The sequence below is a fragment of the Hipposideros armiger genome, unplaced genomic scaffold (assembly GCF_001890085.2).
Source record: "Hipposideros armiger isolate ML-2016 unplaced genomic scaffold, ASM189008v1 scaffold_312, whole genome shotgun sequence".
In the NCBI taxonomy this organism is placed as follows: domain Eukaryota; kingdom Metazoa; phylum Chordata; class Mammalia; order Chiroptera; family Hipposideridae; genus Hipposideros; species Hipposideros armiger.
The window spans coordinates 1,663,694-1,684,215 of NW_017731662.1; the positions used below are offsets into that span (position 1 = coordinate 1,663,694).

At 34.9% G+C, this 20,522-nt stretch overlaps 1 protein-coding gene across 1 annotated transcript in view; it reads right to left on the reverse strand.

Moving 5' to 3' along the window:
- Positions 1-973: 973 nt before the first annotated feature.
- The window catches only part of NAMPT (nicotinamide phosphoribosyltransferase), a 39,368-nt gene continuing 19,819 nt past the window's right edge, over positions 974-20,522 (reverse strand). Inside the window, exons 6-11 of the mRNA XM_019660160.1 lie at positions 19,889-20,025; positions 15,716-15,941; positions 13,782-13,901; positions 9,121-9,261; positions 7,356-7,490; positions 974-4,004 (exon numbers count right to left, since the gene is read on the reverse strand). Of these exons, the coding sequence (XP_019515705.1) occupies positions 3,894-4,004; positions 7,356-7,490; positions 9,121-9,261; positions 13,782-13,901; positions 15,716-15,941; positions 19,889-20,025 (870 nt within the window). The 3' untranslated portion in view covers positions 974-3,893. The remainder of the gene's footprint in view (positions 4,005-7,355; positions 7,491-9,120; positions 9,262-13,781; positions 13,902-15,715; positions 15,942-19,888; positions 20,026-20,522) is intronic.

A 20,522-nucleotide genomic window follows, 5' to 3' on the forward strand; every position in this document is an offset into this window, starting at 1 on the left:
CCTCTTTCCTGGGTCTTTTTCAGAGATAAAGCAGTAGCTGAAAAGGGAAAAGAAGACACACTATCGCTTCATTCTCTCCTTTTGAAACCCCAAATTCACCGTTGTGTAAAGTACAATAGCTTCTTTCTGACATCTGCCTCTTCTACTACCTGGAAGGGAATGTCTCTAAGCCACCAATTATTTCTAGGTTAAATCCAATCTATGCTTTTAATTCCTCACTCTATTTCATCTCTTAGCAGCATTCAACATCTGTGCAGAAAATCTCCCTTCCTCTGGCTTTCATGACTTTATTCTTCCTGGTTTCCTTCCATCTACACTTGTCAGTCTCCTTTGCTTTTCATCTTTTGCCACTTAACTTCCAAGAGTTCCTATGGTTTTGTCCTAGGTCCTCTTTATGGCAGAAATTGGCTTTGTTTTTTAAAGGACCGTAGAGTAAAATATTTTAGGCTTTGCAAGCCATAAGGTTTCTGTCACGACTACTCAAGTCGGCCATATTAGTATGAAAGCTGCAGAAGACAATAATTAAACTATGGGCATGGCTGTGTTTCATTTCAGTAAAACCTTACAAAAATATACAGTGGGCTGGATTTGGCTTGTGGTTTGCCAGGCTGTTTTCCATACTCTTTTTAGAGAAGTATCCTTTCCTGTGTCTCCAGTGATCATCTATACATCAAATCCGTACCTTGAGACCCTTCTGTGTCTAAATCTGTGTATCCTTCCTAATACCCACATTTAAATGTCTCAAAGGCATCTCAACTCTGTATATAGGAATTGTGCTCCCCCCCCCCCACCAAATCTGGTCTCCTTCTAATATTCTCTCTTAGTAAGAGGTACTGCCAATCATACAGATGCACATAGTAAAAATAGGAGTCATCTCTAATACTTCTCTCTTTTATTCTCTAATTCTTTGAACTGAAGGAATATCTAAAAAGGGCAAGTCTCTAAATGCCATTATTTGAAGCACACAGTCAAATTTTACATTTCACTAATAGAGCTAAACTTTATTTCCATGTTTATTACATGTTTATCTTTGATGTTGAACATGTTAGAATTGATTTAACATACAATTTTGGAGAAAAGCTCACATTCTCCACTGAATGGGTTAAAAAGGAATGTAAAACTATAAAATACTTGTTTTAATTGTTGAATTCTAAATTGTGGCAAACAGAACAATAAATACCTTGCCATTTTTCTCTTTCTAGTTTTCCAAGATGGATTTCATTATAAAATATTTTTCGTAACAATTTATTTCAAGAAAGGAAATAAGTGATAATTATTAAAACCATTTTACTTTAAGTATAGAGTACAAATAAAGAGTCTTAACACAGAACTCCTATCTCCTATTTAAAATACAAATACTTCATGATATTATGAATTGAAGAGGATAAACTGGTATTGGTTGTAAATCTAGTGACTTAAGCAAACCCAACACATGCCATTTGCTTTTGTCTGGACTAGTTAGACTGATTTAAGGGTGACACAGAGCAGAGTTCTATTTGATGTCTATGTTAACCACTGCTACTCAGATGGGGATGGCCTAATACTAAGTGCTTAGTGATGGAAATTCGGGATTCATCAGTTCCAACTGGCTAAGAGCTAACAGAACTAATCATTCCATCCCCAATCTATGGCCATGTACAAATGTACAGATTTTAACATTCACTGAAATTTTAAAATAAAACTCCTCTAAATACTAGGAAATCGCTGAAATTCAAAGTACACAAAAGAATATTGTCTGTAGTGAATTCCAAAGTTTAAATAAAATCAAAATTATGGGTGGTTCTCAAAGTTGTTATTGGCAATATAGTTTCTTTTAATTCTCTGTAAGCCCCTTAAGCACATTTTGTGAAGAAAGGTATTCTTTTTAATACTACTAATCTTTACTTAGACACATTAAAAGAATAACAGCTTAAAATTATTTTCTACCAGAAATTACAAGATGAAAACTTCTATTAAAAGTGAATAATGCTTATTTCTCATTAAACAGCGTTTAGAATCACCTGCAAAAACCTATATTCTTTTTAATGATGCTTATAAAAGACGTTTAATAAAGGTAACTCACTTTTCATTATTGTTCTACTGATAAAATACTTTCTCACGTAGTTGTTTAGAACAGATGATTTATGGCTTTTTAATTTTTAAAAATTCACATTTAATGTCATGTTGTTAAAGCTTTTCTAAATCAGTCTTCCAATATCAGATTCTTAAATGAGAAAAGAAAGGACAAAAGAGACAAACTGTATCAACTTAGCCTCCTCCCTTCCCTGGAAATCAACATTTCTCTTAAAATTCAAGGCACACTCCTTTTTTTAGAACAGAGGTGGAGAATCTTTCTGGAATGGGCCAGATAGTAAATGTTTCAGACTTTCTGGGCTGCCGTGTGGCCACTATTGCAACCACTCAGTTTCTGTTGCTATCCTGAGAAAGCAGCCGCAGGGAAGATCTACAAAAAACACGAGCAGTCCAAATCTGGCCTGTGGGCCACAGCTGGCCAACCCCTGCCTTAGAAGAACAGACCTAAATATAAAAGAATCATCTCGAAAACCATAAAACTGGTCTCTAATCAGATGTGAGGACTGACTTAGAATCTAGCAGTTAATCACTCTAGGACGTTTTGATGTTGAACACCTTGAATTTAGCCAACTTTCTGCTTTTAGTTAAGATCCTTCTATCCAAACCCATGTTGTCATGCTTTTCATTGGGGATAACTTATCTTCATTTAACAACTTGCTGGAGTATTATTTATTGAGGGATTCAGTTTAAAATTAATAAATGATGTCCATACAATTTAATATCCAATTTAATTTTTAAAAAACTTAATGAAAAATATAACAGAATCAAAAAATTTAAAATAAGTACACTCACTACCCATTCCAGTAATTCATTTAAGTCATATCAACTATAGAATAGGAAAAATAAATTCAGAAGTGTAATTACTTTAAAATACACTACTTCCACTTTTGTCCGTATTTTACATTTATGTATATATTCTATAGTGGAAGCAGAAATTCTCTCTAAAAACATTATCTCCTTAAAATCTTGAGGTGCATATTATAGCCACAGGCAATATATGACATACAAAATTGCAGTACAGGCCTTTCAAATTTGGCATTTCACTGGTACAATACAATGACCAATGTATAGAATCACTGTACAGTGCCTAGACATTCCAGTAAGAACCATTATTTTCTTTAATGTAGAATGAATACATATTCTACAAGGGGCAGTGAGGTTAGTAATTCTATAGGGTATGACCTGACATAATTTTCAAATTGTACAATAACACAAACAACTTTGTTAAGGCCATGTTTTATTTGCTGATTAATGGACAAAAGGCAATGTAATTTATTTTCAAGTATTTTCTTGAAAGTCTGTGCTCATAAAAATCATGAAAAGTTGGAAAGACTGTTAAATCATTGAAACTTTAAATATATCTTACACAATCTTGTTTGTACAAAAATACAAGTTAAATATAAACATAAAGCAATCATGATAATTTTATGCAAATCTGTTTTATGTGATCTTTAGTCATATATAAAAGTTTCTTGGTTCTGTTATTTGTGAAAAGATCAATACCGGATTGAATGACTATTTATTGGCAAAGGGCCCTAAAAAGCTTACTTTAGCATTAATCTTTTACATGATTAAGTGCATTTCCCAATTTGAGATCACCTGAACACTGGAAAAAAAAGAAAAAAATGAAAGGGCAGTATGTCCATAAACCAACAAATAATTTGGCTGTAATGTATCATAAAACACAAAGAAACCCCACACATCTGTACAATAAACATCACGTATTACATACACACACAGGTGTACATGTGCGTGCATGCACATGAACACACACGCACACACACACCGGCAGGCACACAGACCCAGTCACAAAGCCAAGCCTAATGAGGCGCTGCTTCCAGCTCGCTATTCAGCCTCGCATTTTTTCTTACTTCATCAAATGAGTAGCTTTTTGTCACCTTCCCATTCTTGAAGACAGTGTGGAGAAGATCCTGTACAAATATAATATTTAATAATTAGACTATCAAGGAAAATACTTAAGTAATGCTTTGATGGATTAGGCTGATTAGTCAAATACACAGAGATGTTGATGGTGTTCAAAGTATAAAATGATTTTATACACAAAGAAAGCTGCTGGAGCAGGCAGAGAGCAAATGGCTATGTAGAAACATTTAACATTTGTGAGCACGAATGGTCTAATTATTTATTGGGCTGTCGGAAAAGTCATGACATATTTTTTCTGTTTTTCATTGCAAAAATGTGTCATGACTTTTTCGACAACCCAATACATTATTAAAACAGTTTTCCTTAAAGGAAAAACAAAACAACTTAACAGACCCATCTCTTTTTTCCAATGGAAGATGCTTACTGCTTGGCTGCCCAGAACTATGGCTGTCACTGATAATCACAACTGACAGTGCGGCAAGGAAAACCTGCCAGACCTTCCCTTGTTCCTAGCCAACAGACTCAATACCAGTAAACTCATCAACCTGGAATTTAATTAAATTTCCTAGTCACTGAGTTTTGGCCTCAAAACCAACACCCCTGAAAAACAAGAAACCAAACCCAATCAGAAACAGAAGTAGCTACTGATTTCTTGACAAATGAATAATGACTGATTTAAAGAGACTTTGTGTATATTCCAAGAGTCACTGATACATGTAATCCATTTGATCCATGGGAGGGTAATAAAGATAAATTAAGAAATGAGGACTAAATTCCCTTTTGGGTCTGGTAAAGCCACTCCTGTCGCATTAAAGAATTTAACTGCCTCTAATTTTTTTTTGAAAAATCAAACGTAATCTATCATGCATAAGCTTTTCTACCTAGTCTGAAGATTGCGATACATATGACATTTAATATTTTTGTTATTGTGTTGTTTCAAATCACACTGCTCTAGCTGTAGCATTTTGTTTCATGAAATTAAATAAAATCTGAGGAATGGTGATTCCTATTCAAAATGCTTAGATGATTATAAATTGATTACTGCCTCAAATACTCTAGAATATCATTCACATACTCTTAAAATCAATGCCTTTTTAAAAGTAATAGTTATGACTATATCTAAAATAACTTTAGTCCATTTGGGATAAACTAATTCAGCGAAGTCTTGATAGCTATGAGTTAAGTGAAGGCCACTAAAAGAACCACATTAACAGGCTAAATAAAGGGATATAATTTATTTTTTTAAAATTGTTTTTCACGGGCCGGCCGAGTGGCTCAGTTAGTTAAGAGCTCGCTCAAGAGTTTGAGCTCTGAGCAACAGTGGTTCGGGGCCAGCCCGAGCTGAGCAGCCGCTAAGCTGCCAATAGGTAGCAGGATGGCTCAGCTAAAAAACAAACAAACAAACAAACAAACAAACAAACAAACAAAAAAATTGTTTTTCACATTGATTTTTTTTTTTTTTTTTTGCCTGTTATAAGATTATGAGTCAGTTGAGGAAAGGAACCTAGGTTATCTTTGCAACCCTGATATTTAATACAGAGAAGGTATTCTACGAACTTGTTGGGTGAAGTGGAGGAGTGAATGTAGTTTCCACTCATAGTCTTTTTTTCGGGAGGGGACAATCAAGCATAATTATTCACAGGCAGTGAAATGTGGAGGAAGAATAGCTTTCCTCATTATGTTCCAGAAGCCTTAGTGTCCACCTTCCTAATGTATGAGAGATTTTGGTAGGAGGACCCCACTCTTATTTCACATTCTAATACAATGCATAAAGTATTAGAAACTGATTTGAAATTAATTTCTGCATTAGTCATTTTTTCCCCTTTCTCTTTAACCTTTAATTCACTTGCTGCCTTCTTCAGTATTTGTACATTATTCTTGCAAATGTTGTTTTACTGTTATTAGTGATCAAGATAATGTTCTTCTCTATAATATCGTTTAGATTGTCCTCAAAATCATTAATAAGTACCAAGATAAGGAAGTTGGGGGTTTTATTAATATGAACATAGTTGGAAATGAAAACTGCCAGACTGAGGAACAACTCCTAGAGCTGTGGAAGCCTAACGGAAATCAGAATTTGGAACTTGAAAGTACCCTTTGGGTACTTCAGTTGTTCCTAAAATGCAATAAAAAAGAAACAGATTAGTTGTTCCCCTGAGACTGCAGAATGGACACCTTCCAATGGAAGATATTGTGCCCTTTTTTTTTTGTGGGATATGATAAATAGTTGTAAAGCAAGCCCTCCATTATTTGTAAAGAAATGAGCCCCCTTTTTATTCCAAAGGGATCTAATTTAAAAAGTTTGTTTAGGAACGTACATATTTTTCTTTAAAGATAACAGGAAAATGTTATTTTATTAATTTTGGCTCAAAATCTTAAAATAATATAATAAAAGTAACAAACGGAATATTTGATATAGTATAAAGAATCTAAAGTAATAAATTAATGTGTTTATGTTTAATGTAAACTTTTCTGAGAATATGAATATTCATGAGTAGTATCCCTCTAAAAATGAGTAATTTTTTCAATCCAGTGGCTTAAAAAACAGAAATTTATAAATTTTAAATATAAATGTAATTTATTTATTTTTATATAAATGTACTTTTAAATGTTAAAGACCATTAGCTCATATAGACTACTTTAGCATACTAAAATTTTTTCCAGTTTGGTTGACTTGAATCAGAAAACTTGGTTAAATCTAGGTGTCACCATTTATTAGTTATATAACGAGTCAGGTCACGTAGTTTCTCACATGTTACACTATTAAAATAACATAATCTGCCTTTTTAGCCCAGAGTTGCTGTGAGAATCAAATGAGACTAAAGAAAACCATCTAAACTGGGTTCTATTAAGTTTTTTATCTAAAGATAAAATGGAATTATCTTTAACAACATGCTACAATTTGGATAGCCCTTCATTTATCTATTAAAATCACCAAAGTTTACTATAATAGAAATAGCTATGAGAAGTCGAAGAATAGCATCCTTTAAGTATGCTTAGCTATTCCTCTTCAGAAAACGCTCCCTGCTAATTGGCAGTGAGAATAAGATCAATACAGTTTGCTGAAACTCAGAAACTCATCAGTCACTGCCCTGCTGGTCACTATGTGGAAATGGTTTTTTTTTTTTTGAATGTTACAAAGTATTTCATCCAATGTATATATAGGTCTCATATTTATGATCTAGCTACTTAGGTTTTTTATTTTATTTTGGTAGGTGAGGTCAGCTATTGTACATTTTACAATAAAACTGCTTTGTTTTCCAAGAAAAAAATTGTTCTGAAAATAATTTAAAATTAAAATAGAACATAAAAGCCTCCTTTCTTAGTGTGGAGAGCCAAACTACTACTGTTAAAAAACAACAAAAACCAAATCAACCAAACCAATAGCAGATACATACATGACCATATTCCTCCAGGTCTCCTTTTCCTTCCTCAAGTGTAACAAAATTTCCTGCTGGTGTCCTATGTAAAGATAATCGACCCTTTTTGGACCTTTTGTTGGGATCAGCAACTGGATCCTTGAAGACATTAACCTGGAATCCAAATTAAGAAAGAGAAAAAGAAGACTAACCATCAGAAATGGTCATTTAACTCCATTAAAAAGAAAGCATATACATAATTTACATATACATTTTAAGGCATTTTATAGGTATAATGAAGCCAATCCACTCTGGCCTGTTGCCAGAGTCCTCTGTTAGGAAAGAAGAGATGACTGAAATCCAAATCTTGGCTATCCTTTCTGACCACTGCACATACCTCATACTTCATTTTAGGAAGTCTCTGAGGTTAACATGTGATCCTTAAAGTATCTCCTTTTATATTACAATTGTTTTTAAACTCATCTAAGCATGTTACTAAAAAAAAACCCAAAAACGCTATGTCAACTCAATTATATAACCCATTGCAAGGGGACTAGGATTTTACTAAGGTAAAGGCTTTCCTACTCCATAACCTTTCCCTTCGGTTACTTTTTATTATTATCCCTGTTACTGTCAGAAGCAAAAAGACCTAGAGAACCTGGAGAGAGTAGAACTTTTATTTCAGGATCAGAAAGGTAGGAGGCAAAACATAATAGGAGCAACTAGTGATGGCTTTGAAAGAACAGATGGGTCAATCCCAGAACTCTCCAAAGAAAGATGGACGTGAAGTAAAGCCGAGGACCAACCCAGGTATTCTTGAGAGCTGTTAGTATCCCCCCCTCTCACCCTTTGACCCACAGACTCTCAAGAGCATATGAAGATCCAGTGGGATTGTTGTTCAGCTGCCTATTACTTGGGTTCTCATGTTCTAAGGCTACTAGAACATGATTCTGGCATCACAACTCCAACCTCATACTTCTTCGCCTTCCTAAAACACTGTTTTGGTACTGTTTACACTTGTACTTGCCCATCTTTAATGTTTGATGGCTAGATTAGCTGACAATCCCACTCAAATATGGCCAGCTTTTTGATTCAAAGTTATGTACTGAAGCAGTGAGAAATGCCTGATCTGCATTATGTCTCTTACATAATCTCTCATCTTATTTTTCTTCTTAAGTCACATTATTTATTACCTAATGTCTCTTTTTTTTATTTAAGATTTTTATTGGGGAATTGGGGGATGGGAACAGTGCTGGGGAATCGGGGAAGGGGAACAGACAAGTTGCTGTCCTTTTGTTCTTCAGTCTAGGTGTGGAGGACGTTGCTTCACTGGCGCAAGTTGGCACCATCATTGCGCTCTTCCCCGGGCGAGGCAGATCAGTCTCCGGCTTCTGGACGGCCGCTCACTGTGGCTGCTGGCCGCTCACATTGGCTGCTGGCTACACATGGTAGCCCATGGCAACCCACTGTAGCAGGGGTTGCAGCCTATGCTGTCGCCAGCAACTCACAGCAGCCCAGTTCCAGGTTGAGCTGTTGCTCAGCATCTTAGCTGTAGAAGGCAGTGTCACTGGCCCTCATATGTGGGATCCGAACCAGGGCCCTCTGGCGTCCCAAGCCAGCTCTTAACCAATGCGCCACTCGGCCGGCCCACCTAATGTCTCTTTTCTTTCATTGTTTCTGAGTCAAGGTCAGTGGTATCCAACAATTTTATTAATAGTTCAGGACCATATTATCCTTTGACTATTGCATTCAATAACTACATTCTACTGAGATACATAAAGAAGGTAAAAGTTAAAGGACATACCCCAAGGCCATTGGTTACAACATAACTACACTTGAAGGAACAATTCAAGAGATCTCTTGTTAACTTCTGTAGCAAAGCGCCACCAGAACCGAAGGCAACGTTTTCAATACTCCATTTTTTTTGCTTCATGCCTTCTACAATCTAGAAGATTAAAAAATAAAAAACAAACAAAAAGTAAGTAACCTAGAAGAGGAAAGAGGTAATCTTCCATGGGCCACATTTATGAATAAGCCATTTTATAACAGTAAATGATGAGATAAGGCCTATGTAAAATTATGTCCCACCATTTCCTGTTTTAAAAGATTCACCAACCCCAAAAAGGGCAGCCTGAGGGATAAGTGTGGAAGGAAGGGATTTCATTCAAAGTTACTAAATTTGTGCTGTTGTGGTATCGTAACTGTGATTAGGCTTGGGGAAATGAAAGAAATAAAAGGCAGTGAGAAAAAACTGGCTACAAATACCTAAGGTACTTGAGTAAACTCTTATCTGTCTCTTGAAGTTATTGCCCAGATGCCAGTAGCACAAGCAATGGGACCTAGACATTTGCCCCAAATTACTACACTGAGAATAATTAATCATCCCTAATAAATCTCAATACATGTTATCACATGTCATAATTAACATGTCATATGTAATGGGGCATTTAAAAATCAACAGATATTGGTAGCAAAATATAAAACACTACCTCCTACGTAACAGTTGAGACACTGGAAGAGTCATTTTACTGTGTGACTGGTATCCAGCGCCATAAGCAAAATTAAGACTGGGTGCTAATATTTATCACTGGATCATTTTAGCAGAATGATTATCTACCTACAAGCCAGCTAGAGAAACCTGCATCAACATTCAGCTCTGGTAGCTAAAATAGTTTTTTCAAGGGACATATAATTTAAAAGTTACGGTAATTTATTAAGCTACATTATTATCAATGTCACTTATATTTCTTTTTCCTAAACAGGACTTATTTACCCAGCATCTGTTTTATTTAACACATTCAATCACTTTTATTGGGTTGTCGGAAAAGTCTATGTTTTTCGTTGCAAAAATGTATCATGACTTTTCTGACAACCCAGTATGATAGAAGGTGGCAAGTGAAATTTAGTAATCATTCCTATAATTTCATGAGAATAGTCAAAAGGAAGTAACTAGAAAGTCTGATTCCATTTTATTGAAACAAAACTTTCAGAAGTGATTAGAAAATCATAAGGAAATTTAACAGTTCTATGTGAATCATTAATAATATATATTCACCATATTCCCCTCAAATACTAAGGGTCTCAACCTGAATTATCTATTATTTTCAACACTGCAAGATAAAAATATATAAACTCTAAGGACCTCCACCTTTTAACAAACCCACATTTAGAAAGGCAATCTTCTTAAATCCCAACCATCGAATTCTACTGCTATATGTAAGGAATCAAGATGGAAACATATACAATTTATTTTAAAGTGATTCCTTTAACTGTACATAAATCCAGTCTCATGTCTTTATTATTACACCTGAAACTAAAAGTACCCAAAGGCACCAAATTCAGATTTATTTTTCATTGAAATAACTGTGAACAAAGTATAACTACAACAATAATAAAAACCTTGGGCTGGCCGAGTGGCTCAGTTGGTTAAGAGCTCGCTCAAGAGTGCGAGCTCTGAGCAACAGGATCGCCGGTTCGATTCCCGGCCCGAGCTGAGCTGCTGCTGAGCTGCCAACAGGTGGCAGGATGGCTCAGCTAAAAAACAACAACAACAACAAAAAAACAATAATAAAAACCTTATAAAATATGAAATTAAGGCATGTTCCAAAAGAGTGAGTTTCAATATGGAAGAAATGCAAAGAATAGAACAGAAAAATGGAGGAAAATAAAGGGACACAGGTAGATGGAAGGTAAGGTGGTTTGATTAAAAAACAGAGAAAATAGTTTCAGACCTGTCGCCTGATTTTAGATATACCTCGGGAGCCTAAGAATGAGGAAATTACAAAGAACAGTAATCACCTAATGCCATATCTCTATATTTCTGTTCCAGTTTCTTTAAGATAGTCTACACAATTTAGATAATTTAAAGTTTAGTGAATTGTTCTGTTAAGAGTACAACACATTACACTTAGATTAAAAAAATTAATGTGTTCCTATCTAATGTGTTCCTATCATTAAGATTTACATAAAACTAATGTCTTCTATTAAGATCCTCACAAAGCTGTGAGGATCAGGGGAAATTCCCTAGCAAAGTAGAGAAAAGGGTTCTAGGAAAAGAACAGGATAGCTAAAGGGGAAGAAAAAAAGTGTTTAAAATATGTGGAACTTCACTTGCAAAGAAATCTTGCCAATTTTGAGAATTCAGTGCCATTTTTATGTTGTGAATGACTGAATCCCTAACAGAGATATAAACAGAAAGAGAAAAGAGACACTTCTGTGTTTTGTCCAACACAAGAGATTTTTGCCTTTTTTCCTAAATAAGCAGACTGACTTTGGCATACACAAACCTAGAGCAGGCTTACACTGTAAACTTCACGGGATGCCACAAGGAAGGCTGACTGTACAGCAATCCAACAGTGAGGCCGACAGTCACTTGTTTGAAATTAAATACATTTTACATTTTGTCAAAATTAAGGCATTTGATTTGGTATATGTACAAAGCAAAACCACTATATGAATTCTTCCTGTTTCTAAGAACTTATTTAACCCACCTCCAATTTGAAGAAAGGAGGTCTCACCCTTTAGGTAAACCAACACTTGAGTGCATCTGCATTACACAAACTGTTCATTCTGATTGTTCTGTTTAAGGTTTCACCAATGCCAGAGTATTTGTCTCAATATTTAACTAAAAAAGTTCAAGTTTTGAACTGATTCTCAACTTTTAAAATGCACATACATTCTTAAAGTTTATTTAAAACAAGAAAAAAAAAAAGAAAGCTGAGAGCTTAGGTATTTTTAAAGGGAAATTCAAATACCTGATTGAACAACTCAAAGAGCTCACCACTGGAACAAGGATGGGCAGGTTTAGCAGTGAAGAGAATGGGGCTAATGGGTTTTCTGAAATTGGTAAAGTACCCTGCCCATGTTTCTTCATCAGAAAGGGGCATAAAGGGTGTGTGAGGGTACCTGCTAAACTGCGTAAAATGAAGGAATGGGTAATAGTTCTTAACTGATACCAAGATAAGAAACCTTTAACTCAGAGGAGCTAAGGAGACAACAGCAATTCCATATGCCAGCGGAGGTTTCTATACTCAGGCCCTCCTCCTCACTGCAGACTTTTCTTCTATTTCTTCGCTCCCTTTCACATGAAAGCCCCTAATGTGTCCCAATACCAAATGCCTTAGAGGAGTTTGGGGGAGTTTCCACTTTTATCAGGCAAAGCAGTTTGGGAGAGGTGGTAGAAGAAACCTCACTTTTCTTATTCCAAGGTATCTATTCTGGATACCACCTGTAGTAGCTCTAAATGCACATAACCATTGACGTCATGTCTGTTATATGTAGGAGTTCTTGCTTTTAAACAAATCTTTGGAAAACAAACTATTTATAATTTGGGTACTGACCTTACTCTAACCACACCAAACTTTCAACAGAAATATCCTTTGATAATTTGCGTTATACAAGTGGATACCATTGGAAACTGGTATGCATTAAAATTTCAGTGGCTTCTAATAGCAAACAGTCCACATTATGACTCCAGTGATAGCTTTAATTTATATAGAGTATTTAGGATTCGTTAAAATGAAATTATAGTTCATCAGAAGCTTATTTGAAAACAAAAGAGGCGAAAGTTTTAATATAACATACTATTTGGTTAAATCTAACAATAGTGATGACAGTCAGTGCTTAATTTAGAAGAGCTGACAAACCATTTTATAATTTTTGAAAAAGCACATGTTAATACCATTTGAGTTTCACACTGTTCGAGCATGTGAAGCTCCATTCTATTAACACAGACCTATTTGGGCAGCATTAAGACTTTTTGTTTCATATACAAGGAACATTCCTTGACTGGCATTTTCTTGTGTCATAGTGGTATTTCTTTAGGGTGGCCAGTGAGGACTGGGAATAGTAAGTTTGGTTTGGTTGGTACTTCTATACTTTAAAAAAAAAAAAATTTTTATTGGGGAAGGGAAACGGTGTTGGGGAACTGGGGAAGGGGAACAGCCAAGTTGTTGTCCTTCAATCTTAGTTATGGAGGATGCAGCTGGCTCAGCTCCAAGTCCAGTCACCATTCGGCCGCCTGATGGCAGCTTGTGGCTACTCAGCTCAAAGTGCCGTGTTCAATCTTAGTTGTGGGTGGGCACAGCCCACCATCCTGTGCGGGAGTCAAACCGGCAACCTTATTGTTAGGAGCACGTGCTCTCACCAGCTGAGCCATCCTGCCACCTGTTGGCAGCTCAGCAGCAGCTCAGCTCGGACGCAGCTCACTGGCTCATGTGGGTATCGAACCGGTGACCTTGTTGCTCAGAGCTCGTGCTCTTAACCAACTGAGCTACTCAGCTGGCCTGGTATTTCTATTCTTTAACTACTATTTATAGAATTTAAGCATTAACAGAAAAGACATGTACCATTATAAACATGAAAAAAAACCACAATTGTACTGAAATTATTAATGTGTTTATCGAACTAATAAAAAGGAGCTTCATTATGATTACCTTATTCGAACATTTAATATAAAACACCTACCTCTTGTAAGGTATTAATATCTACTCCATCCCCTTGAATAACTCGAAGATAAGGTGGCAGCAACTTGTAGCCCTTTGAGTTCTCAGTAACAGGGAACTTCTTACCTAAAATATCCAAAACCTGTACAGAAAAATACACACCCAAAACAAAATAACTAAAACTGGAAAAAAGTATAAAACTGATTTTGCTTTGCGAGACGATCTTGAGAATATAAAATTAATAAAATTACTTAAAAAATTTTACAACACTGATTATGATAGAAACAGGCATGCTATTTTCTATCAAGTCAATTTATACGGTAAAGTGGCGCAAAGCCTAAGATTTTTTTCCATCTTTCAAATTATACAGATTCAGGAAAAAAACCTCTAACTTTAGGAGCTTAATACAATAAATACAATAGTTTAAAAAGGTATAGAAAGCATCATTTAAAAAACACATGATTATACTTTTGATTTGGATTTATTCTGTTTGTGCCCAATAGTTTTGTTTGGTTTAATTTTGATATAACAAATATAAATCCATTTGAATTAGAAAATTCAGAGAAATGATGGTATGTAGACAAAGGTGGAAATGAAGTATATATAACACTGAGTTTCTCTGAAGTTCTCATTAAAAGATGACACCCATTTTTAAAACCAAATTGAATGATACCCACTCATTCATTAACTACTAGAAGTTTTATAGCAGCTGAAATACCTAAACATTGATTTCAATTTTGTCAGAAATACAAAAGACCTATCAGACAATTTTTCTCCCCAATAATCACTCCCTTTTCCTAAATAAATTGGTTTAAGATTCCAACAATGAGAAAATGCCATATTGATGACTCAGTTTATTCTTAAAACTAGGTATACACATCTTTATTAGGCAACAGGGAAAACATGAAACCTATTAAGTTTGCTAAAACCAAATCTGTTAATATTTCAGGTTAAGATAAGACCTTCAGATTGGCCTATTAGTTAATAGGAAAGGAAAAGATCGCCTTGATTCTCTATTCCCTCCCTCCTTATTGACTCCTCTGCATTGCTGAAAGAAAAGACTTATTTCTAGCTTTTCCCAATATTTAATGTATCAGTAAATACATTCCTTAGATTCCTTGGAAGTGATCACCACACCTTTCTTCAGGCATAAGTAATTTATCATGTAACCATTAGCTAGGAAACAGCGTGCTAACGCGGGATGGCGACAGTCAGAAAAAACTGCAACGGGGACTCAGCTCATTCTCTGTGTTCTGTGTGTGACCTTGAGCAAGTTACTTTAACCCCTCTAAGCCTGTTTCTTTGTCTATAAAAAAGAGAATATAATATGTATCTATAATATTTCAGAGATTAAATGACACAGCTTAAATAAAGCACCTAACACAATGTTTTTCTAATAATGAGGTCAAATAAACTGCTCATATTGGTGTTTTTCAAAGAAGGCAAACCAAGTCCTGAACACTAAAAAAATGCAGTATTGCCACATTGAGAATCAACAGTATCTCTAAAAAATCACTACTTGAAAAGTATTTTCAATTTTTAAAAATTCCATACCACCTTGTATATATGTATTTCTTTAGCACTAAAAACTTCAAAGGTATAGCAATGATTTGTGATAAAGGAAAAGAAACAAACCATAAACTTGGTAACCAATTCACAAGATTGGTTAAAATGGTAATGCTATTAATTTTGAAAGTAAGTAGAAAAGAAAATATCTATTTAACAGTACTTAACTGTCTATTTGACAGTATATATAAATAATCCATAACTCTAGGTATCCTGTTATGAATGTGTGACCTTGGGCAAATCTATTATTCTCTCTGGGCTGCAACTCTAAAATAAGGTGACTGGTTGAGACACCTCTGTAGTGGTGTATGTATAAATGAAATGAAAAGTAAGTGTTGATGTAGCTGGTCTATAGGCATTTTAATAATCAAGTTACGTATTAAAATTTACCTTTAATACAGTGTCAAGAGGATTTCCAGAATCAGGTCTGATTATTAGTGGTGCCTCTGTACTTCTTGATACTATTAAATGTCTTAGATCTTCACCCCATATTTTCTCACACGCATTATAAATGTCATAGCTATCGCTGACCACAGATACAGGCACTGATGAAAACTGTGTTACTATATGTTCAAAAGCATCTTTTTCATGGTCTTTCCCCCAAGCTGTTATGGTACTAGAAAACAAAATGAAAATAAAGATTTACTTAGGCAGACACATTATCTGTTCCTGAATCATATCTCATGTTTACTATGCTACACCGTCGACACTGCAATAAAGGTGAGTGATTTAGTTTAATGAATGCAGATCAGGTTAGTTGAATATCTGGGCCCCTTGGACAGTTTTTTTGTATTCCTCTCCAATGGTTGTTTTAGCTTTTAAGTCATGTAGAACCAACTATAGTTCTGTTTCTTTTTGGTATTCCTGAACCTACTCATTTAAAATCAGTGAGCTAAAAAAGTACCCGCTGAATGCACTCTATTTGTTATGCTAAGATGTTAAAAGAATGAACATGCTCCCATTATTTGCTAGTACTTGACTCCCTTCGGTGCATTTTCAAAACCATATACCAATAATAGCAGGGACATTTGTTTGATCTTTTTTCCTTTTCAAACCTTACACTTAATGACAATTACTCATATTATACTATATCCATACATATAGTCAACTCTTTACCTGTAATATCTTCAAATGGCCAGTAATAGGTAGTCATTTATTTCATTTACAGATTATCCACTACCAATTAATACATGCCCAGGGAATAAAAATGTTAATATTTAGTTTGATCAAAAAATAATTAAGATGGGCAATAAAGTGTGTGAGTTTTTATAAGGCAAGAATGGTTACAGTGATTTTTACAATGTCTTCAATATGGTTCTTCTTATTGAATAGATTAATAAATGTAACTTAAATACTTGTTGATTAACTAATACATAATATTTAAAATTCTTAAACAGAATAATGAATTTGAAAATTGTTGCCATTTCCTCATGCCAAGCAAGTTTTTTCCCTTATTTTATTGTCTTTGCCTCTACCCCATTTTCCTAAATAAAATATTGGGTTGTCGGAAAAGTCATGATGCATTTTTGCAATGAAAAACAGAGAAAAAATACATCATGACTTTTTCGACAACACAATAATTGAAAGTAGGACAACCCACTCATTCATTATAGAACTCCATGTAGGTACAAGTTTATTTCAAAACTCACTGAAGCACCATACGAATTTATGTTTGAAATTGTCATTTTATTTTTTTTCTGAAGGACTGGAGTAAACTTTTCTCGTGCTGTCAGTGGTACACTGGGGACAAGAGCATGTATGATTCAGGGTAATGAAGACTTAGCTGCCCAGGGACCACTCTTGTCTGAAATGGACAAATAACTTGTTTATACAGAACTCATTTTATGGTGAACACTCTTCTAAACAGTTACAGATGCTGCCAGTAGCTATGATGCCAACTCTGTTTCATGCAAGTATCTGTAGGCTAAGGAAAAACTAATATATGGATGAAGAGAAGCTTTTTCTTCATATCAAGAATTACTATTGTCTTCTTTATAAGGAAGAGAACTTAACTCAAAGAATACCAGTACTGGAGAACTTTGTAATGGAACACCAAACTCCTACTGCTAGAGGTCATGCCAATTGTCACACCTGTTCTTCTAGTGTAGTATTTGGTATATGGAAATCATAAATATTTGTTCAATGAATTCTACTCATCCTATTATTCCAACTTCCAGTACCAAATTAAATTTGGTATCTTTCCGAAGTTTGAGGGAAAAGTTATGACACTGAATACTTCTAAGTCCAGATTCATATATCCCTTAAGGAATATTGTTATGTTATAATATTTATAACAATAATGGCAGTGCTCTAAATTTTAGGGTTCTATTTTAAAGTTATTTTAAATGTTAGCTCATTAATCCTCAATGACCTTCTGATGTTGGAGATGTAAAATTTTAGCTCCTCCTTTTGTTTGGCTGGATGGAGGAACTGAAGAACAGAGAGTTAAGTGACTTGCCCAAGGCCACCCAGTATATCAGCTGTAAGGGTTGCTAAGGTTTCCCAACTTTCAGTCCAAAGCTCTAGTCACTATACTATGCTGTTGTTTAAGATTTTTCTGTTTAAGAACATCTGGAATAATCTTATATATTAAGGAATTGAAAATTTACAAGTGCAGTGAATAACATGTGACTATACAGATTTTCATTGTTTTACCATGAAAGCCCTAAAGATGTTATCTTTATTCTGAGATTTATAGTACCATACTCATATTACTTTGAAACAAAACCAGTCAAGAGTCTAATATATGGATACTACATGAAGTTTTAAAAAGATGTACACACATCTAGTCCAAATAAAAACACTGTAACCCCAAAACCTTAATCTGTTGATAAATTTTCCCAGTTTCACTCGTCTTAAATGTGGAAGTATTCAACAAGGCCCTACTAATACAGCAATGCTCATAAACGGTAGCTGAATCTACTCTACTGAGCCCCAATTCAAATGATCAAGTTCTAGCAATTTCATCTCCCAAGCCACTGCTCATATTTATCCACTTCTTTCTATTCATTTAGCCACTTGGTTCTGAACTCTGTCATCTCTCAAATACCTTCTCTGCAATACCTTCCTGCAAAGCCTCCTCCCTTCTCTCTCTCTTTTTTTCAATTCAGAGGATAGCCTATCAAAATAATCTTCCTAAAATATTTCTCCGACATCGCTTCTTTGCTCAAAAACTTTAAGGCCCTCTCCCATTTGAAAACAGAATTAGAATAACCTAGCACAGGTTTGAGGGCCTTTGTTAAACCTGTCTTCCCAGTCTACCCTATGTTGCCTGCAAAATCTCCATGCTTCACCCCTGATTCCCTAAGCACACTCCACTCTCCTCTTTCATTCTTGCTCTTTCATGACAATGCCTGACCCATAGTAGGCGCGCAATCAATATTTACTTAGAGAATGAGGGATTCCACCACGACTATCATTAAATTTTACCATTCTTTCAAGAAGTCAAGACTTCATACCATCTCTATAAAATCTTTAAAAAAATTGTTTATATTTCTTGTTTATTTGTCTTTTATCTATAAAATCTTTCTTGATCCTGCCAGTGGAATACACTCTTTTCCTCTCCCACCTCGCACCACTAGAACACTTTACCTGTACCTCTTTAAAGTATTGGGTTTTTGGAAAAGTCATGACGCATTTTTGCAATGAAAAACAGAAAAAATACATCATGACTTTTCCGACAACCCAATATTTAATCAACAGAGCAAAATGATGCTTGTGTATCATTTTTATACCCAAGACAGGGTCAGTTTTTTTTTTTAATATTTCTATCCCTTTTAGCACTCAGTAGATTGCCTTGAATAAAAGCTCAGCTTTATTCTAAAAAAAGTGCTAGTTTTGGCACCCTGCAATATTAAAGTATGAGAACTTAATAAACTTCCTCAAACAGTAAATAAATTTTGTTAAGAACCAGAAATAAGGTTTGGCATACATTTTTAAAACTCCACTGACTTTCAATAAAGTTAACTCTAGGACCAGAACAGCTGCTGCCTAAAATTGGAATTGCCTTCTAGTTTAACGAGATGATTTAGTAAGATCAGATAAGGAAGCACAAGAAGAATCTGAACTCTCTTCCGTCCATCAAAAGGGCTTAGGTGACCATCTACAAATGAGGGTACTGGGTCCAGATGACAATTTCTAAGCAAAGATAGGTGAGGTCATGCAGAAGAGCAGGGAAAGGGGAAAAAGTGACCAGGTCTTACAGTGACGTGTCTAGACTTAATTTAACAAGTAAAATATATCTGCATATGGCAATTGAGCAGTTGAAAAAGTCCTTAATATAAAATCCATATGACAATATAAGAGTTGAAAAAAGAAAAAAGCTCTTAACTTGTTTCTATTAGGATAGTGATCTACCTCCCTGATACTAATCTTTACACAAAGTATAAATACTGAATTTGTACTGCTTAAATTCATGAAGATTTACTGAAGTACATGGCTCTATAGTTAAGCAAAACATCACTGAATTACAAATACAATGAGTGAAAAAACTTTCAATTCTAGAAAACTTTCAATTTTAGAAAACAAATGTTTGGATACTAGGAGGATGAAAACAGAATTTACCTGTGTTCTGCTGCTGGAACAGAATAGCCTGGAACAGGATCTTTCGTTCCATAGTATTTTTTAATTAAAGCAATTCCTGCTACTGTATCTGTTCCTTTGAAGTTAACCAAATGAGCAGAAGCTCCAATGCCAGCAGTCTGGAAAATTAACCATAAATCAAAATCCAAAAAAGAAAAGAAAACCCATACTTGAGGTACAGAGCATACATAGCTCATAAGGAATTATTTTCAGGTTATTCTTAGAGAGATAGTTAACTATTATCAGATAATAGTTCCTATGACAAAGATCCAGTTTTTCGTAAATATTTAAGGATTCAATTGTTACCTCCTCAGAGAGAACTATTTAATATTAACCCACCCCCATTTCCCATCACCCTCTTTTCCCTTACTCTGCCTGGTGCTTCTCTGTAGCATTATCTGACATCTGCTATATTTATTATGTCTGCCTGTCTGTTCATTTGTCTGTCAGCCCATCTATCCATCCGATATATAAAGGATAGGGACATTTGTTGAAGGTTATGGTCCATGTACTTTGAACAGAGGCTGACATATGGTAGGTAGTTAATATATATCTGTTCACTGAATCTCTGAAATTTCAAAAGGTGGCCGGCATAAAACCAACATCAATCTCATAA